Source organism: Papilio xuthus, unplaced genomic scaffold (assembly GCF_000836235.2).
Source record: "Papilio xuthus unplaced genomic scaffold, Pxut_1.1 DF825017.1, whole genome shotgun sequence".
In the NCBI taxonomy this organism is placed as follows: domain Eukaryota; kingdom Metazoa; phylum Arthropoda; class Insecta; order Lepidoptera; family Papilionidae; genus Papilio; species Papilio xuthus.
The window spans coordinates 4,485,881-4,500,417 of record NW_013533632.1 but is presented as its reverse complement, the minus strand read 5'-3'; the positions used below and the strand labels follow the sequence as shown (position 1 = coordinate 4,500,417).

At 30.9% G+C, this 14,537-nt stretch overlaps 1 protein-coding gene across 1 annotated transcript in view; it reads left to right on the top strand.

Annotated features, from left to right (window-relative positions):
* Window positions 1–5,341: 5,341 nt before the first annotated feature.
* The window catches only part of fw (CUB and Sushi multiple domains furrowed), a 55,678-nt gene continuing 46,482 nt past the window's right edge, over window positions 5,342–14,537 (top strand). The window contains exon 1 of the mRNA XM_013323951.1: window positions 5,342–5,618. Coding sequence (XP_013179405.1) covers window positions 5,558–5,618 — 61 coding nt within the window. The 5' untranslated portion in view covers window positions 5,342–5,557. The remainder of the gene's footprint in view (window positions 5,619–14,537) is intronic.

Genomic DNA, 14,537 nt, shown 5'->3' with positions numbered 1-14,537 from the left:
TTTGTGCATAAAAATGAATTATAATTAATTGTTACAATTTGTAAAGCATTATAAAAAATACAAAAAAATATTAGCATTAAGTAAAGGAAAGTTGATTCGGCGCCCTCCTTTGAGATTGAGAGATGGACCAAGGATGAAGACTGTGAAAGGATTGAATGCGACCTTGAAGGGTTGCATATTAATGGTTTAATGGTGGTTGTATTAGTATAATTACATAATATTTATATAGACTCGTAACGAAGAGTGATTAGCTGCAATTATGGATTTCCATTTAGTCCAATTCTGTCTGTACCGATGCTTGCTCATAAGTTACGGGTTCTCCTAAATATAATCAATTAGTTATGATTATTACTACGTTATATCGCAGTAGTTAAAATATATAAGAAAAAACAAAAAAATACTAAAAAAATCGAAAATACAAAAAAATACTAAAATATTAAAAATACAAAAAAATGCAAAGAAAGTAGATACAAAAATACAAAAAAATACTAAAAATTTTAAAAATACAAAAAAAAAATGCAAAGAAAGTAGATACAAAAATACAAAAAAATACTAAAAATATTAAAAATACAAAAAAAATCAAAGAAAGTAGATACAAAAAACACAAAAAAATTAGCGTAGTGTGTCGAAGTTTGACATTGTTTAAGTGCAGTTTTAAGGAGACATTTTGAGTGTCATTAGGAGTGACAATGATTTTCAGGACATGTCGGAATCTGCTAAGGGAAAGTGAAAGTCAAGAGCGACAAACGATCACGAAAAACAGTAAAATAAAACATAGCGCAATGTGCGGCAAGTTTAAATAATAAAAAGTTGGATGTTAAAATGGATCCGGCTCGGAAATTAATAACGATTATTCGCGATTTAACTTAAATAATTTTTGTCAAGATTTATCCTTTTATTTGGAATGTTTTTAATTGCTTTATTAAAAACAATTAAAAAATCCTAATTTACACTTAAATTTTCTTGATTTTTTAAATTTATTATTTACAATATTTACTTTTAAAATAGATATTGTAAATAATAAGTATTGTTGTGTATTTTATAATTTTGATTTAACTTTTATGAATTGATTTAAACGATTATGTTATGTTTAGAGTATAAGTGAAGTAGTTGTAGACGTTGTTCCAGTAGAAAGCTTTGTTAAATAGCGTGTATTGGGTTGGGGAAAAAAGATTTTAGGTATGTGGCTTCAGCTGCATAAATATTTCGTAAAATGTCGAAATTTGGTCCATTCTGTTTAAAAATCTTCGATAAAAACAAAAGATACAAAAATAACGATAAAATCACGGATATAATAAGAACAAATTATTAAAGTTTGATAACGAACATTCAACACACATATTTAATTAAACATATTTGGTTGTAATACGACAAACTTAACGTAAAAGTAACGGCTATCTTTCCCCAACCTTTGATATTTAAGAATTTTCAAATAGAACGCGTACAGTCGGGGTAAAAAATACCTTTGTCACCTTAAACAAGATTTCCAACATTTCAGTTTTAGTTTACACTTATGAATATATGTATTATAATAACGTGGCATGTATTGTTCTTTGATGTTATGGTTTTTGAATGGGAATAAAAACGGTAAATTTTTATACTTCAAGAATTTTTACAATTTAGGGTTCGCACATTACTCCACTCCTGGCCCACCCGCCACAATCCGCCTTGAAATCGCCGCGGCGTGCACTCGCCGCAGCATCGCCGCATCCTCGATGTCGCCTATACAATGGGATTAACCGCATCTAAATCCGCGACTCGCCATTTACCTGAGCGCCGCGTAATTCGGCGCCGTGCACTTCATTTGATAACAAATTTATATCTTTATCCCGTTCAATCGGCGACGTCGAGGTGGTGGTGAGTGCATGTCGTGGCTTTCGAGAGGCAGGTGTGGGGCGATGCCGGGTGGGAGAGGAATGGATTAATGTACGTTCAGCTTATTTAGTTTGACAGTAGTTTTTATTTAATTTTATGACAGTCAATAACAATTACAGAACTCCTGTCATTGTTTAAAAACTACAATATCAGAAAACAATAAACGTCCCGTTATTATTACATACACATAGTCATGGTAAAATAACTAAAATTGATGACCAGCAGATCAGGACATGATTGGTCGCTCTGCAACTCGCCGGCTGGCTCGTCTCTTGTCAACTCCCATTATCACAAGTAATTCACATTGAGCTGCGAACTGCCAATTTAGTTGTTGAGTCGTAGCTCAACAACTAAATTGGCCTGAACAGAACAGATTATTGGCGAGCCATACACTTACCTACTACGTATATTGTGTCATCGAATTGAACAAACTTATTCAGTTTAAAAGTTTAATTCCAAAAGGTACCAAATACTTGATCAATTGAATCGATCAATTTATGAATTCGTCAACGACTAGGAATTGCCTTACCTCGACTGTACAATTTAGTATATGTAGTTATATTATCTTCTTGACATTTTACTAGTTATTAATCCTTACTAATATTATAAATTAACTATATATTATCTATCCCATTTATTACAAATTGAGTTTCCGGTACCGCAATATTTGTACCAGAAATATATTTCCACCCCACTCGCTCTATTTCAAAAATTTAGAGAACAATGAGTTTTGGAACGGGTGTCTCGGTAGTGGAAACTCACGGTTATAGTCTTCATAAACTTTTTTATTTAACTTGTGGTGTAGTCGTTCGTGAGAGTGGTATATAATGTTTTACTTTCAATCACATTCTTACAGGACATATCCGTCCTTTGAGATATTTTTCTATTTTAAAGTATATATATAAAAAATATTTATTAAAATATAGTTAGATTATTTTTTTATCGCAAAAAAAGATGTCCGTGGTGAGTAAAATGTGCGACTATGTCATGAGACGCGAATTAACACAAAGCGAAAATGTCAAATAGCTATTTTGCGCGCGATCTTGTGTTTAACAACTTTTACAACTCCCAGAACATCTCCAAATATATTTCTACAATCCATATTTTTATAATTACTCTGTTATGTCATAGAAAAATATACCGGCCCAAAATACAAGGTGAACATAGATTTTAATATTTCACAGAAATGTAACATCAAACAGGATATATGGGTAAATAAACGAATATTCCTTAAAATATGTAAGTCCCATTTTAGTTAAAATAAAAATATATTTTTGATGAGAATGATTGAGATTTAAGAAATGGTGCGAACGGTACTACGCCTATTTCCTTCGTTATCTATTTTTATATACAGATATTCCTAGTATATTTTAAACCTTATGTTTTTTCTGGAGACTTCTAATCAATATTACTATATACAACTACTATTTTTAATAATGTTTCTCTTATAGATGTAAAATCAGGTAGCGTTTAATTATTAAATTATGACATGATTTATCTCATCATTTTATTCGCGTATTTATATTACTGTTATATATTATATTATATTGTTATATTGAAACATGTTATATTCTTTTTGTTAAGTTTAAAACCAAAGATATAATAAACCACCAGACCTATTCAGGGTCCCAAATGTATAGCCAAATGAATTCACTAATAAGAACTACATTGCATTTTAAAAGATATAAGTATTTTACAGAAGTAATTGTAATTATGTAAAAACATCTCACAAGTGTAAAGCATCCCGACATCGAGCAAATTTTTCGTTAAATTTGACTGGTTTGTCAAAATAAGATAGTATGCAGTTTTGCTTGACGATCTCGTCCATATATGAAGTCTTTGACGATAAATCGAACAAATCAGACTAAACATTTGATCGTTGTCTGGGCGCTTAAAAACCCACAAGTGTTGATAATAATAAAGTTTAAACTTCATATTTAAAAAAAGCTCTGTGTCTGGTGGTAATAAGTTTTAAAACTTTTTTTTTACAAATTCTGTTACGAACTATATAAATTATATTGTCATAGAGATTTTATGAATGTTTAATATACATTGTAAGAGGTTGGCAAAAAAGCAATTTCAGTGTAAATTAGATGAGTAAACTCATCATTTTTGAGATTATCAATTGTCGTGTGTTATACATTTAACTGTTTGTCTCCCACATAGATATGTTCGAAACAGACATAAAGTTATCTGCGGTCTCAAACTGAACTTACTTTCTTGCCAACGATTTCCTTCGTAGTTGTTAATAAGTGTCTATTATTAATGTACCTTGCGTTTTAAATAAGATTTAACTCGAAATCTCGTCATTTTGTGACATCATAGATCCTAAATGTAAAAGGTAAAGAAAAATATTGTAAAACAGGTATATATTTCCATCTTTATACAATTACCATCACTTTTTTAATAAGCAAATTGTACAAGATACAGGATGTAAGGAGCAATTTCATTTTAATGTCTACATATAAACATAATTCTGAGGATTATTAGAGATTACAAAAATTGTAAATTCAGGGTACAAATAGATGAAGTTAAAATTAATTTTTCGGAACATTCTATGTAGAGACGGTATTGGAATTGTGTATTTATTTAATGTCCAAACAATTGTGTATAGTGTCGGTACACGGACAGCTTCGAGTAATCTGCGTACTGTTGGCAACATTGCCGTCGCTAAATATTGACATCACCAAAACACATCTTTAGTAACCGACTGCTTGAAGCTGTCTGTGCATGGCATTAAACTTCAAAATTCAAAAAATTGTAAAATTCAAATTGTGTATGATTTTTTTGTTAAAACTTACAAAAAATCTTATTTAAAACGCATTCAGAAATATATTCAATAAACTCTATGTGTCGCAGAAAGCAGTTTTATTTTTCCCCATAACTTAATTTAAATCACACACTCCAATTAAATAAAAAAAAAATTACAAAAAGTGCATTGTCGTTATGAACGACAAAAAAATGACAAACATAAGTTTATTATGACCTCTGACTTTTTTAATAATACCTACGCAAAATTTTAATCATGAATATTAAGAGAATATGCCTTTATGTAAAATAAGAACTCTACGTAAAGGAGGTGGTTTGTGAATACATAATTTTATTCATTTTAAAAAAAAAGATTTTCAAAAAAATCTGTTCAAATTACCAGGCCAATATAATCATCAAAATACTTTGGAATATAGTAGGGGATTCATATACTTCAAAGGAATTCAATCACAATATTTAAGTAAATAAATTAGAAAAACACATGGTTCTTGAAACAATGGATCAAAACGTGGTTAAATGGATGGTTGTCTGTTTCTCCTAGTGTTATAATAATCTTGTAAATATGTTATTTCCGTGTAACGAGGCGTTTTTGTTGAATGTCAATCGTCATATAGCCTTGCTCAACAGTGTTTCGGGTTACGAATTGTAACGGTGAAAGGCGGTCGCGAAGTGGGGGCAGCACAATCCGTGCCGACTACGACCGCCAGTCCACTCGGCCCCGCGCGCATGTCTGTTGCTCACCGCTTAAACCCGGATCTCCCGCGCATACATCGTCTTCAAATGGGAAACTTTTACTCTCGAAGGAAATTATAAATTCAAGGATCTTAGTGCCAGTGTACGTGCATGTGCTTTGCAGAATAATATGCATAAGTGACGTACAATAATTTATTATCATAAAGGGGACAATCGTAAAATGCTTCTATGTGTACGTCTCATTATTTGGAGCGCTGCCCTCGTACCGGCTCTGGCCCAAGGTGAGTCGAACAATGAAAATATTACTCCTTCCTTTTGTAATGCGAAAAAATTGAAAGTATGCGCACAATATTTTATTTGTCGGACTTGTGTTTGTTGCATTGTTAGAGGAAATATTAAGCTCACAAACATATTTTTTAATCTCTATCTTATGATGATCGAAAAGGTTAACCGGTTATAAGATTTTATAATATCGCACTGATTTTAAATTTTAGCGAAGTTGATATTTAATTATAAGTGGAGATTTCTCGACTCATATTGTTTTTGATACTGCCTTAATCCGATATTCTAGCCTACACCGACTATTCCGGAAAGTACAGCCGGGATTTTTATAAAATAAATATTATTTTACGGATTATTTTATCAGATCATGTTTATATTACATAATAATATATACAGCAGGATAAAAAAATATATTAAGAAAACGAAATTCCGTAGAAGGAAAAGGACAAATCGAAAGAACACCGCGAATGAAGTCACAATTTTGTGTCATCGATATTAAAAACGTGCTCAATGTTATTGCCCTTGGTTTGTTTCATTTTTGTAAAGTTACAAAACCAAATATTTAATCTTCTTATTAACAATTAAAAGACTATTACATTTAGTCCTTAACTAAAGTAGTCAAATGTGCACTTTTAACGTAAAATAATTTATAATAATAGTTTAAAGTTTCCTCATAATTTTCTTGAGTATGCCAGACTAGATTTGCATAAATAATATAGTGAACTATAACTGGTTCCTATAGTTTTCTCCATCAACGGAATCGAAGCATCGATTTGGATCGATAAACAGCGAGACTTGTTATAGGGTATTACTTTCATATTAAATATCAGAGGTTTTTCGCTCTCTTAAGACTTGGAAAGCAAAGATTTGTTCTATAAAAAAGATTAAAAGTTCATTTCTGTTAAATATTAATTTGTTAGGACATGTATTTCTCCAATTCGGATGATAACAAAATATTTACGTGATATTTGATTTGCTATGCCCTAATTTTCTCTTAATAACACTCCCTGGTCTTTAGTTCTTTATATTTGTATCTTTAATACTATACAGATGGATAGAACTGGACCGTTGAAGTTTTCAACTCCAGTATTTATCTTATACAAATGACTTCTAGTTCTCGGAATATGAGTAATTTATGGGCGCATACATTAGATATTTTCCCTGCAAGAAAATGATAATTATGCAATCTAAGTTTATAACTTCACGTTATTGCATAAAACGTATCTCAGGAAAGCAGCCTGACAATTTATTTGAGCATATAGAAATAATAATTAACTCTCATATTATTAAATATATGATGTTAATACACACCCCCCTCTATAGTAGTATTATAAAATTAATTAAATTGGTAAGTCTTTTGGAGACCACAATTAAGAGTTCAAGCTTCGATCTCCTAATTCAATAATGGACATAAATAATTAATACTTTTAAAATAAACGTAAAAAAGTTAAAGGCTTATTACAAATAAGATAAAAAGGTATAAAATGGTAAAGAACGTTTGGGTGTTTTAATTTTTTTTAATTTGATATAACCCTGGCACACCATCAATATGATAGACATAGGTAAATATCAATCTAGACGCTACAAAAGCCCTAATATCATGATAAAGTATCTTTAGTTTTCCCTTTCATTGTAAAAATTAATCAGCTTATAATATACGATTATCTCGCTTGGTCGACTAGCGGCATGCGGTGTCGCGTGCTCGACAGCTTTCACTTGTGCCGCAACTAAGTACACCTATAGGGCTGTCCATTGAACATTAATAAAACATTAATATAACTAGTTATTAATGTGTTTCCTTATTCCTTCTTGCCTTAGCTGATTGATGTAACAGTCTCTTATTGCTAGCTGATTACCCTAATACAGATTTCTTAAGACATGTGCAATTGAGGTAGATAATTGTGATTAAAATAGCACAATTTAAAGGAAAAATTGACCTTTCTATAAGATCAAGATTTTCGTAGCTTAACATATAAATATATACCTCGTACTATTTTTTCTAAGTAATATTTACAACAACCGTAATGTGTGTGTCAAAGCGTGGTCAGTTAGCACGACGCGATCGCAAGCCGGGCGACACGTTCCACTGATCGATATACACAGCCGGTCTTCTGCCCACCAGCGAACCGGCGCGACGCTAAATATCTCGCGACTTGGCGAGTCTCCGCTAACATCACAATACTAAGTCACCTTTTCCACTAGCGCGACTGGCTTGTTTCTGACTACGCGAGATCGCTTTTTAAAGTATATATCATTTTCACATCACTGAATGCCAAAGAGATTGAACCGTGCGCAGCTTGTCGTTCAATAGATAAAGGTCATGCACAATAGTACAATAAGTATCAGAAATCACAAGATTTATTTGATGTTAAAAAGTTTTAAAAGCTTTAGGATTCGTTCTTTATTTCAAATGTTGAAGATCAATAAGGTTGCGATTGAAAAAAGTTTTCTATAATTTAAAACGATTGTAGCCTACACTTAAATAGACACTGGTCAGTTCATTATTACGAGTCAAAAAGGCTGCATATCAGTAATTACGGATTGGTAAAGGCTGAAGTAATAATGTTAGTTGACATTAAATACTAGTGTTGGAAATCCTTATGTCATCTATGATTACAGTGTCTGAAGCTAATTTCATTTTAATTGTTGAATGCTAACATTGATAGGAACAAAGCACACACCATCTGAGGATAAGTAGAGGAATTTCCAATTAATCATTAGATGAAAGATATAACATTTCTTCGGCTTCAATACGGTACGATTAAGCGTGGGTGGTCGATTACAAGTATATTCAATGAAGGAAAATATTTATTTTTAGCTCCGAAATGATACGACACATAAAAATCAATAAGAGCTCACAAAGGTTGTTTATCAGACGAATTTAACCTCACCATCAATACTATACTTATAACTGTAATTATTTTAAGACTAACTGTTACCCGCGACTTCGTTCGCGCGGTATTAAAAAAAAACTTTATCAGTAGCCTATGAGTTCTTTCAGTGTAGGTTCTACATTTATGTAAAATTTTATCGAGATCCAATAAACATCCATGCATCCATGCATATATTCAAACATTCACATTTATATTATATATAGGTACATAACATTAGTAAGATTACCACATTTTACAAAGCAAAAACAGAACTTGTTTATTTAAAAACAAGTAACCCTTCTTCTTACCCTCCATTTAATCGAATTCATTCAACAACATGAATAAAATTGTCTAAACTTACATACATCAGCCTTCACACACGTTAATACCTTTTATTTACGGTTTTATCCAAAGGGAACGAGACGGTAATATTGTTGTAAAAGAATCAACTTAATTAAGTTTAGTTAAGTTAATCAGAGTATCCTTAAATTTCTGTAGCAGTCAATGGTGTATCTTTCCAAGGTTGCAACAAAGATCGCTCGAGGCAAATAATATAACGAAGCAGCTAACAAACTGAGTTAACTATTTAATAAGATCCGGCAGCGGCATGTTGGTGCACTGGAAAATTTTGTAACTTTAATAATCTCATATTTAGTGAGGGTCAGATGTATTTGACTTTGAAGTATAAATTATAAATTATGCCAGTAAAGCTTTTTCTAAGCTATGAATAATATAACCCTTCATGCATTGCAATCTCAAAGCCACAAAGCAAAATTATTTATTTGTTTCAGTCTGATGTTATAAAATACGTATTACTTTTTAATCATACAATATTTCGAATAACGTAGAAAACAAATATTTTACTTTAAAAATATACTATGGTATAATTCGCGTAGTTGTCGCGAAAGTCAAATTAAAAATACAACCCGTTATATTCACTCGTGGAAAAACTAAAACAGTCGTTGGAAAATATTGTTGTGACAAACAGAATAAGTAAGTGAACAATATTTATGTGCTTATATATTTTCAGAATGAGCACTTCGCGTAAATTCACTTTCTACAATAGTCTACTTCAAACTATATTGCTACGAGCTCTAACCATTCCACAAGTACCATTCGTGTTCTGCGCTCGTAAAAGAATTCGTTAATTAGTGTCCCTCACCCGAGCGTCATTTGACTTCCGAGAACGCTACATGTTGTGACGTAAGTCAGATTCACGCAACTCTATGCAGTTGCATCGTAGCGAAACTTTGATATTTATTAGACAGGACTTGTCAAGTGCGCGCATTCCCCTGTCAAATAAAAACGAACAATAAGTACTAAATTGCTGACAATGTTTAGTGTGCATGTTTTGTGTAAGTGTGTAAATTTTTGTATCCATACGCATTTATAAAGACGTTTAAATTTTATGTGTCATCTTTACCTCACCCACCGCGAAATGTGACACAATTTACTAATACTAAAATATTATAACTATAAATTATTATAACGGTGGACCTTGCCTAGTCCGTATGTCTATAGTCAAAGTTTCGATATAACCTGTCACAACAATTTCAGCGGAAAATTAATGAACGCGTTGGCCATCGTTAATAATTTGCTTTGACAAAATATGTCATTGTTCAGAGGACCATCATTATCAAAATGTAATTATTAACTTGTAAAGATTTAAAGTATGTCTGATGTGGCACTACGAATGGGCAACGTTCTTACGTATTCTTATACAGTGATAAAAATCAGGCTGCAAAAGACGACATAGAATAGTATATGGATTTTATGAAGAGAAAAAGACAAAGGAGTACTTTTAATATAACCATATAACGGTAAAAGACGAGAACAGAAAAGCGTGTCATACAAAATAAAAGTCTATCAATTTAATTAGCAACTTTGTATGAAACATATTTAATAAATTTAATTAAGTAAAAATTGGCACAAAGTAATATTTCAATGCAGTTTCATTTTACACGGTACTTATATTAAAAACAGTCGTGTGCTCTCGGACAGCTAACGTTGAATTCTATGAAAACAGCCCGTTAATTAATTGAAATACTGTTACCACAATTTTGTATTCTCACATTTTCGCTGCTTTTTCGTAATTAATATTTCACATTAATTAAATTCAATAATATAATGATATAACTTCTAGTACTAACAAAATTTTTGCCATAAATATCATAATTTAATAGATTAAACAATACATAAAAAACCAAATCATTGTATTTAAATTAGTACAATTATAAGATTATTCTTAAAATGTAGTGTACATAATTCAGAGAAGATATTTTCTCTGAATTATGTACACTTAATTTTCACTTCATTGTGTATTCATATTCATGGGAAACGACGATGTCTTGGTATCTATTCTGCTCAGAAACGAGTCACCGTAGACGCCCGAGAGAAAGTTCCCGTGATCCGACTAGCCGCGGGCGAAAAGCCTCTCCTTTCTCACTGATCAATTTTCTCTACGTCGTCTTGTCTCGAATTAGATGTGAATAGATAAGTATATATATAAATATGTAAGTGAAGCTTTAAAACTTTGACATTTGTTTGAAGTAGGGTTGTCGGTGATTTTATTATTTCTTTGTATCAATTTAATTGATCTTTATTTAAAATTAAGACGCACAAATATACACATGGTATTCTTTTGACTCTATACACACCTTAATGTCATGGAAGTTTTTTTTTTAATTTGATTCTAATACATAGTTAATGTGTAACAAAATCAGAAATAGCCTTTGACAATTAATTTAATTTATAGATTTAGGCAATAATATATATTTACCTACAACAAATTTAACTCTGTTCCTAATGTAGAAGTAGAAAAAAATATTAACTTAACTTTAACTTATTATTACAAATTAGCTTAACTGTATTGAGTCCACAAAGTCAATATCAAAATTCTCAGATTTTTATTAGAAATTTTTTTCTTCGCTATAAAATATTGCTTTTATAAGTATGAGTCATAAAAGCATCGCAAAATTAATATAGAAGTGAAAAATAAACTAAGACGTGAAGTAGACGATGTGCGATATCTATTGAATTATAAAATATTGTAAGGTATTTCATATACGCTTGGTATGTCTATTGTGCGGGGTATGTATTGATTAATAACTTCAGGTCCACGGCATTTAATATGGTCGGCTGAATTAAATGTTATTCCGACCTTAACACAACCAGTTTATATAAGTATAACTGCGAGTCCACTTACATAAAACATATTGTTATCTCATTTTTATCAAGGAAATTGAACGAGATGACAATACGTTTTTTTACGAGTGGAAACACACGTATAATACAAGGATAAGATAATTTTAAACTAACAAAAGGTCACTTTAAAATGTATATGAAGTTTTCGTAATTTATCATTGTTTTCTGTAGAAAATGTTCAGTTTTTTTGTTAGTTATTTTGATTAGGAAAATTATTTATATTTAGAAATAACGCGCTTTTGTTTTTATAAAATTATTTCAATATACATATCCTTGCTAACAATCTCCTCTTAGCTTTATTTTATAAAACTTCAACAATTTTCTAATTTTATTTGTATTGATTTTCAAAAAGCTTTCTTTATTCCGAGTGTATACGGAACCCACATCGCCACCAGACCGACTTAGTGACATCAAAGACCGGTTTAGTATTTTATATTGTGCTCATTAAAGCTACCACGGAACCAATGTCTGCTAACTTTAATAAGGCAGGATGCTGTTTGCGTGGTATTAGTTCATGTTACTAACCTTAGTGGGCGGATTTTATACACTACCGCTTTTAGACATCATAACTGTAGAATTTCATTGGAGTAATACTTTTGTTAATGTATATCATCTCTTTCCTTCGCTGTAATAAACGTAGTCTATAATAACTAAGCCTCAAGTCAAGTCTAATTCTAAGATCATTAGATATATATCTAACATTTACAAACATTAAAAAATTAAAATATCCACGCACTCATTTAAATATACGTTTGACTGGTTTTTATAACGGTCGAATAAAACCTTCACATCGAGAACATATCGCAAAAAAAAAAACTTTTTGCATCTACAATATAGCTAAAAACAAATTAATAATAGTTAAAGTATATTCTAGAAACTACATCGTAAAGGTAACCCTAAGGTTTTACAGATTGATTATAAGGGGAATAGAAAACCTACGAACGAGACTGTGCACTTTAATTTTCTCCGCGATATTGATTTAATATACTTCGCTTCAAAGAGAAGGTTAGCTATGAAATGTCACAAAGAACGATGTTATATTAATAAAGTCGTGATTTTACTTGCTTAAAGTAATTTTGCGGTGACATGAAAAATAATGAACCAAAATATCATTACTAAGAAATATAATACGTAACTTTTATATTCCACTGTTAAAATAAAACATATATTAAAATGAACAGATTTCCCAATATTGCACGGAAGCCGAGTAAATTATTATGAAATAATTTTCATAATAAAATTATTATAAATAGTAGCTTCCGTAGCCAGTTTTATGCGTTCACTATTACAAAAGTATAAACGATTTTTTTTGTTTCATTTAATTTGTAATTCGCGAATGTAATCTGTTTGACCTTCAAGAATTCAAATGTAAACGTGAAAGGCCTTTATCTCAAAATGAGGTTACAACAGACCAAACATTGACGTCATCGTAGAAAGTCTACACTATTTATGAACATGTTTTGAACTTCGATTATAACCCGTATCTACCAATTGATGCGATTGATTTTTCTCATTGTTACTGGCTATATAATTTAAAAAAAAACGTAATTATCAGAACAACTGAAAAGGTAAATAAAAAAAGATGTTCCTTTTTTAAACAAATTACCTGTTATTTATCAACCCTTCTTTATTTGAAACGGCTGGAAAGGGGAAAGGCAATATAATTGGGCTTGTGGTATCTTAATCATAACACGAAACGCACCATACTTTATTACACACTTATGTTTTGTGAGGTTTTGAGTCGCGGCATTCGTTTATTATTACTCTACAACTGAAGTAACTCTATAATTCAAACAAATTAATTATAGTATTTCATGTCTCCGTAAATCTATTAGTAATGGTCAATTCAATAGACCTTGTTCGCCGAAATTACCTAAATACCAGACAAGTTTCATTCAAGGCGAGAGAACTTTTCCCGCGATTGCTGACGTACGAGTGCTGCTAAACTGTTGCACACCGTTATAAAATATCAGTTATACACTGTTAGACAGGCCGTTGCAAATTCTCTTTTATTCTTTAATTCTCAGCGGCCAGTTCAAATTTAAAAATATTTTAATCGCTATATTATCGATATCTTTTGGTGCGACCTAAATACATACTTGTAATCAATTATAGTGTTGTACCGATTATTTTTTAAATATTTAATTTTAGTTATATGTATTAACTTTATAAAACTGTTTGTCTATTAATATATTTAGAAGAATTGGATTTATAAGTTGAACGTAAAAATATTTTCATAAAATGTAATACATTATAGGGAATGAGTTAAATGACTAGGAAATTAAGTTAAATTAAATTAAAATCTGTGACTTTTTAAATATATATAATATGTATAGAAAACATAACATTAGTTATAAAGTTATAAAATACATTCAAAGGTTTTGAAAGGCTGTTTATATCAAATGTATATGTTCTCTCGGCGTCGGCCGTGGCGAGTGAACGAAGGTCGTCGTGTTGTCCAGCGAGCGTTTTGCGCGGCGCCGCGGCGTATGAGTGAATGTGACCCCAACCGAAGCGATACAAAACCCTCGCCCCACGGTTGTTTTATAACGAATTGTACGATGTTTTAACATCATTTAATTCACATGCAAACTCTTTACCTATTCGTTTGAAGTTTCACACACTTTTATTTTTATTTTTTTTTCTATAAAATTAATAATGGCATATAACATTCACATCGATTAGTTTTGTGTTATATGTATAGTATTTTACATTAACTATGTTCCGTTTATTTAAAAAAAAATCTTTCTCAGCAAAGCAGTCATTCTAAGAGTCAGTCTTCTCAGTTTAAGATTTAATAGGTTTAAGTATTTCAAGTTTTTTTTTAATCCATTAAATAAT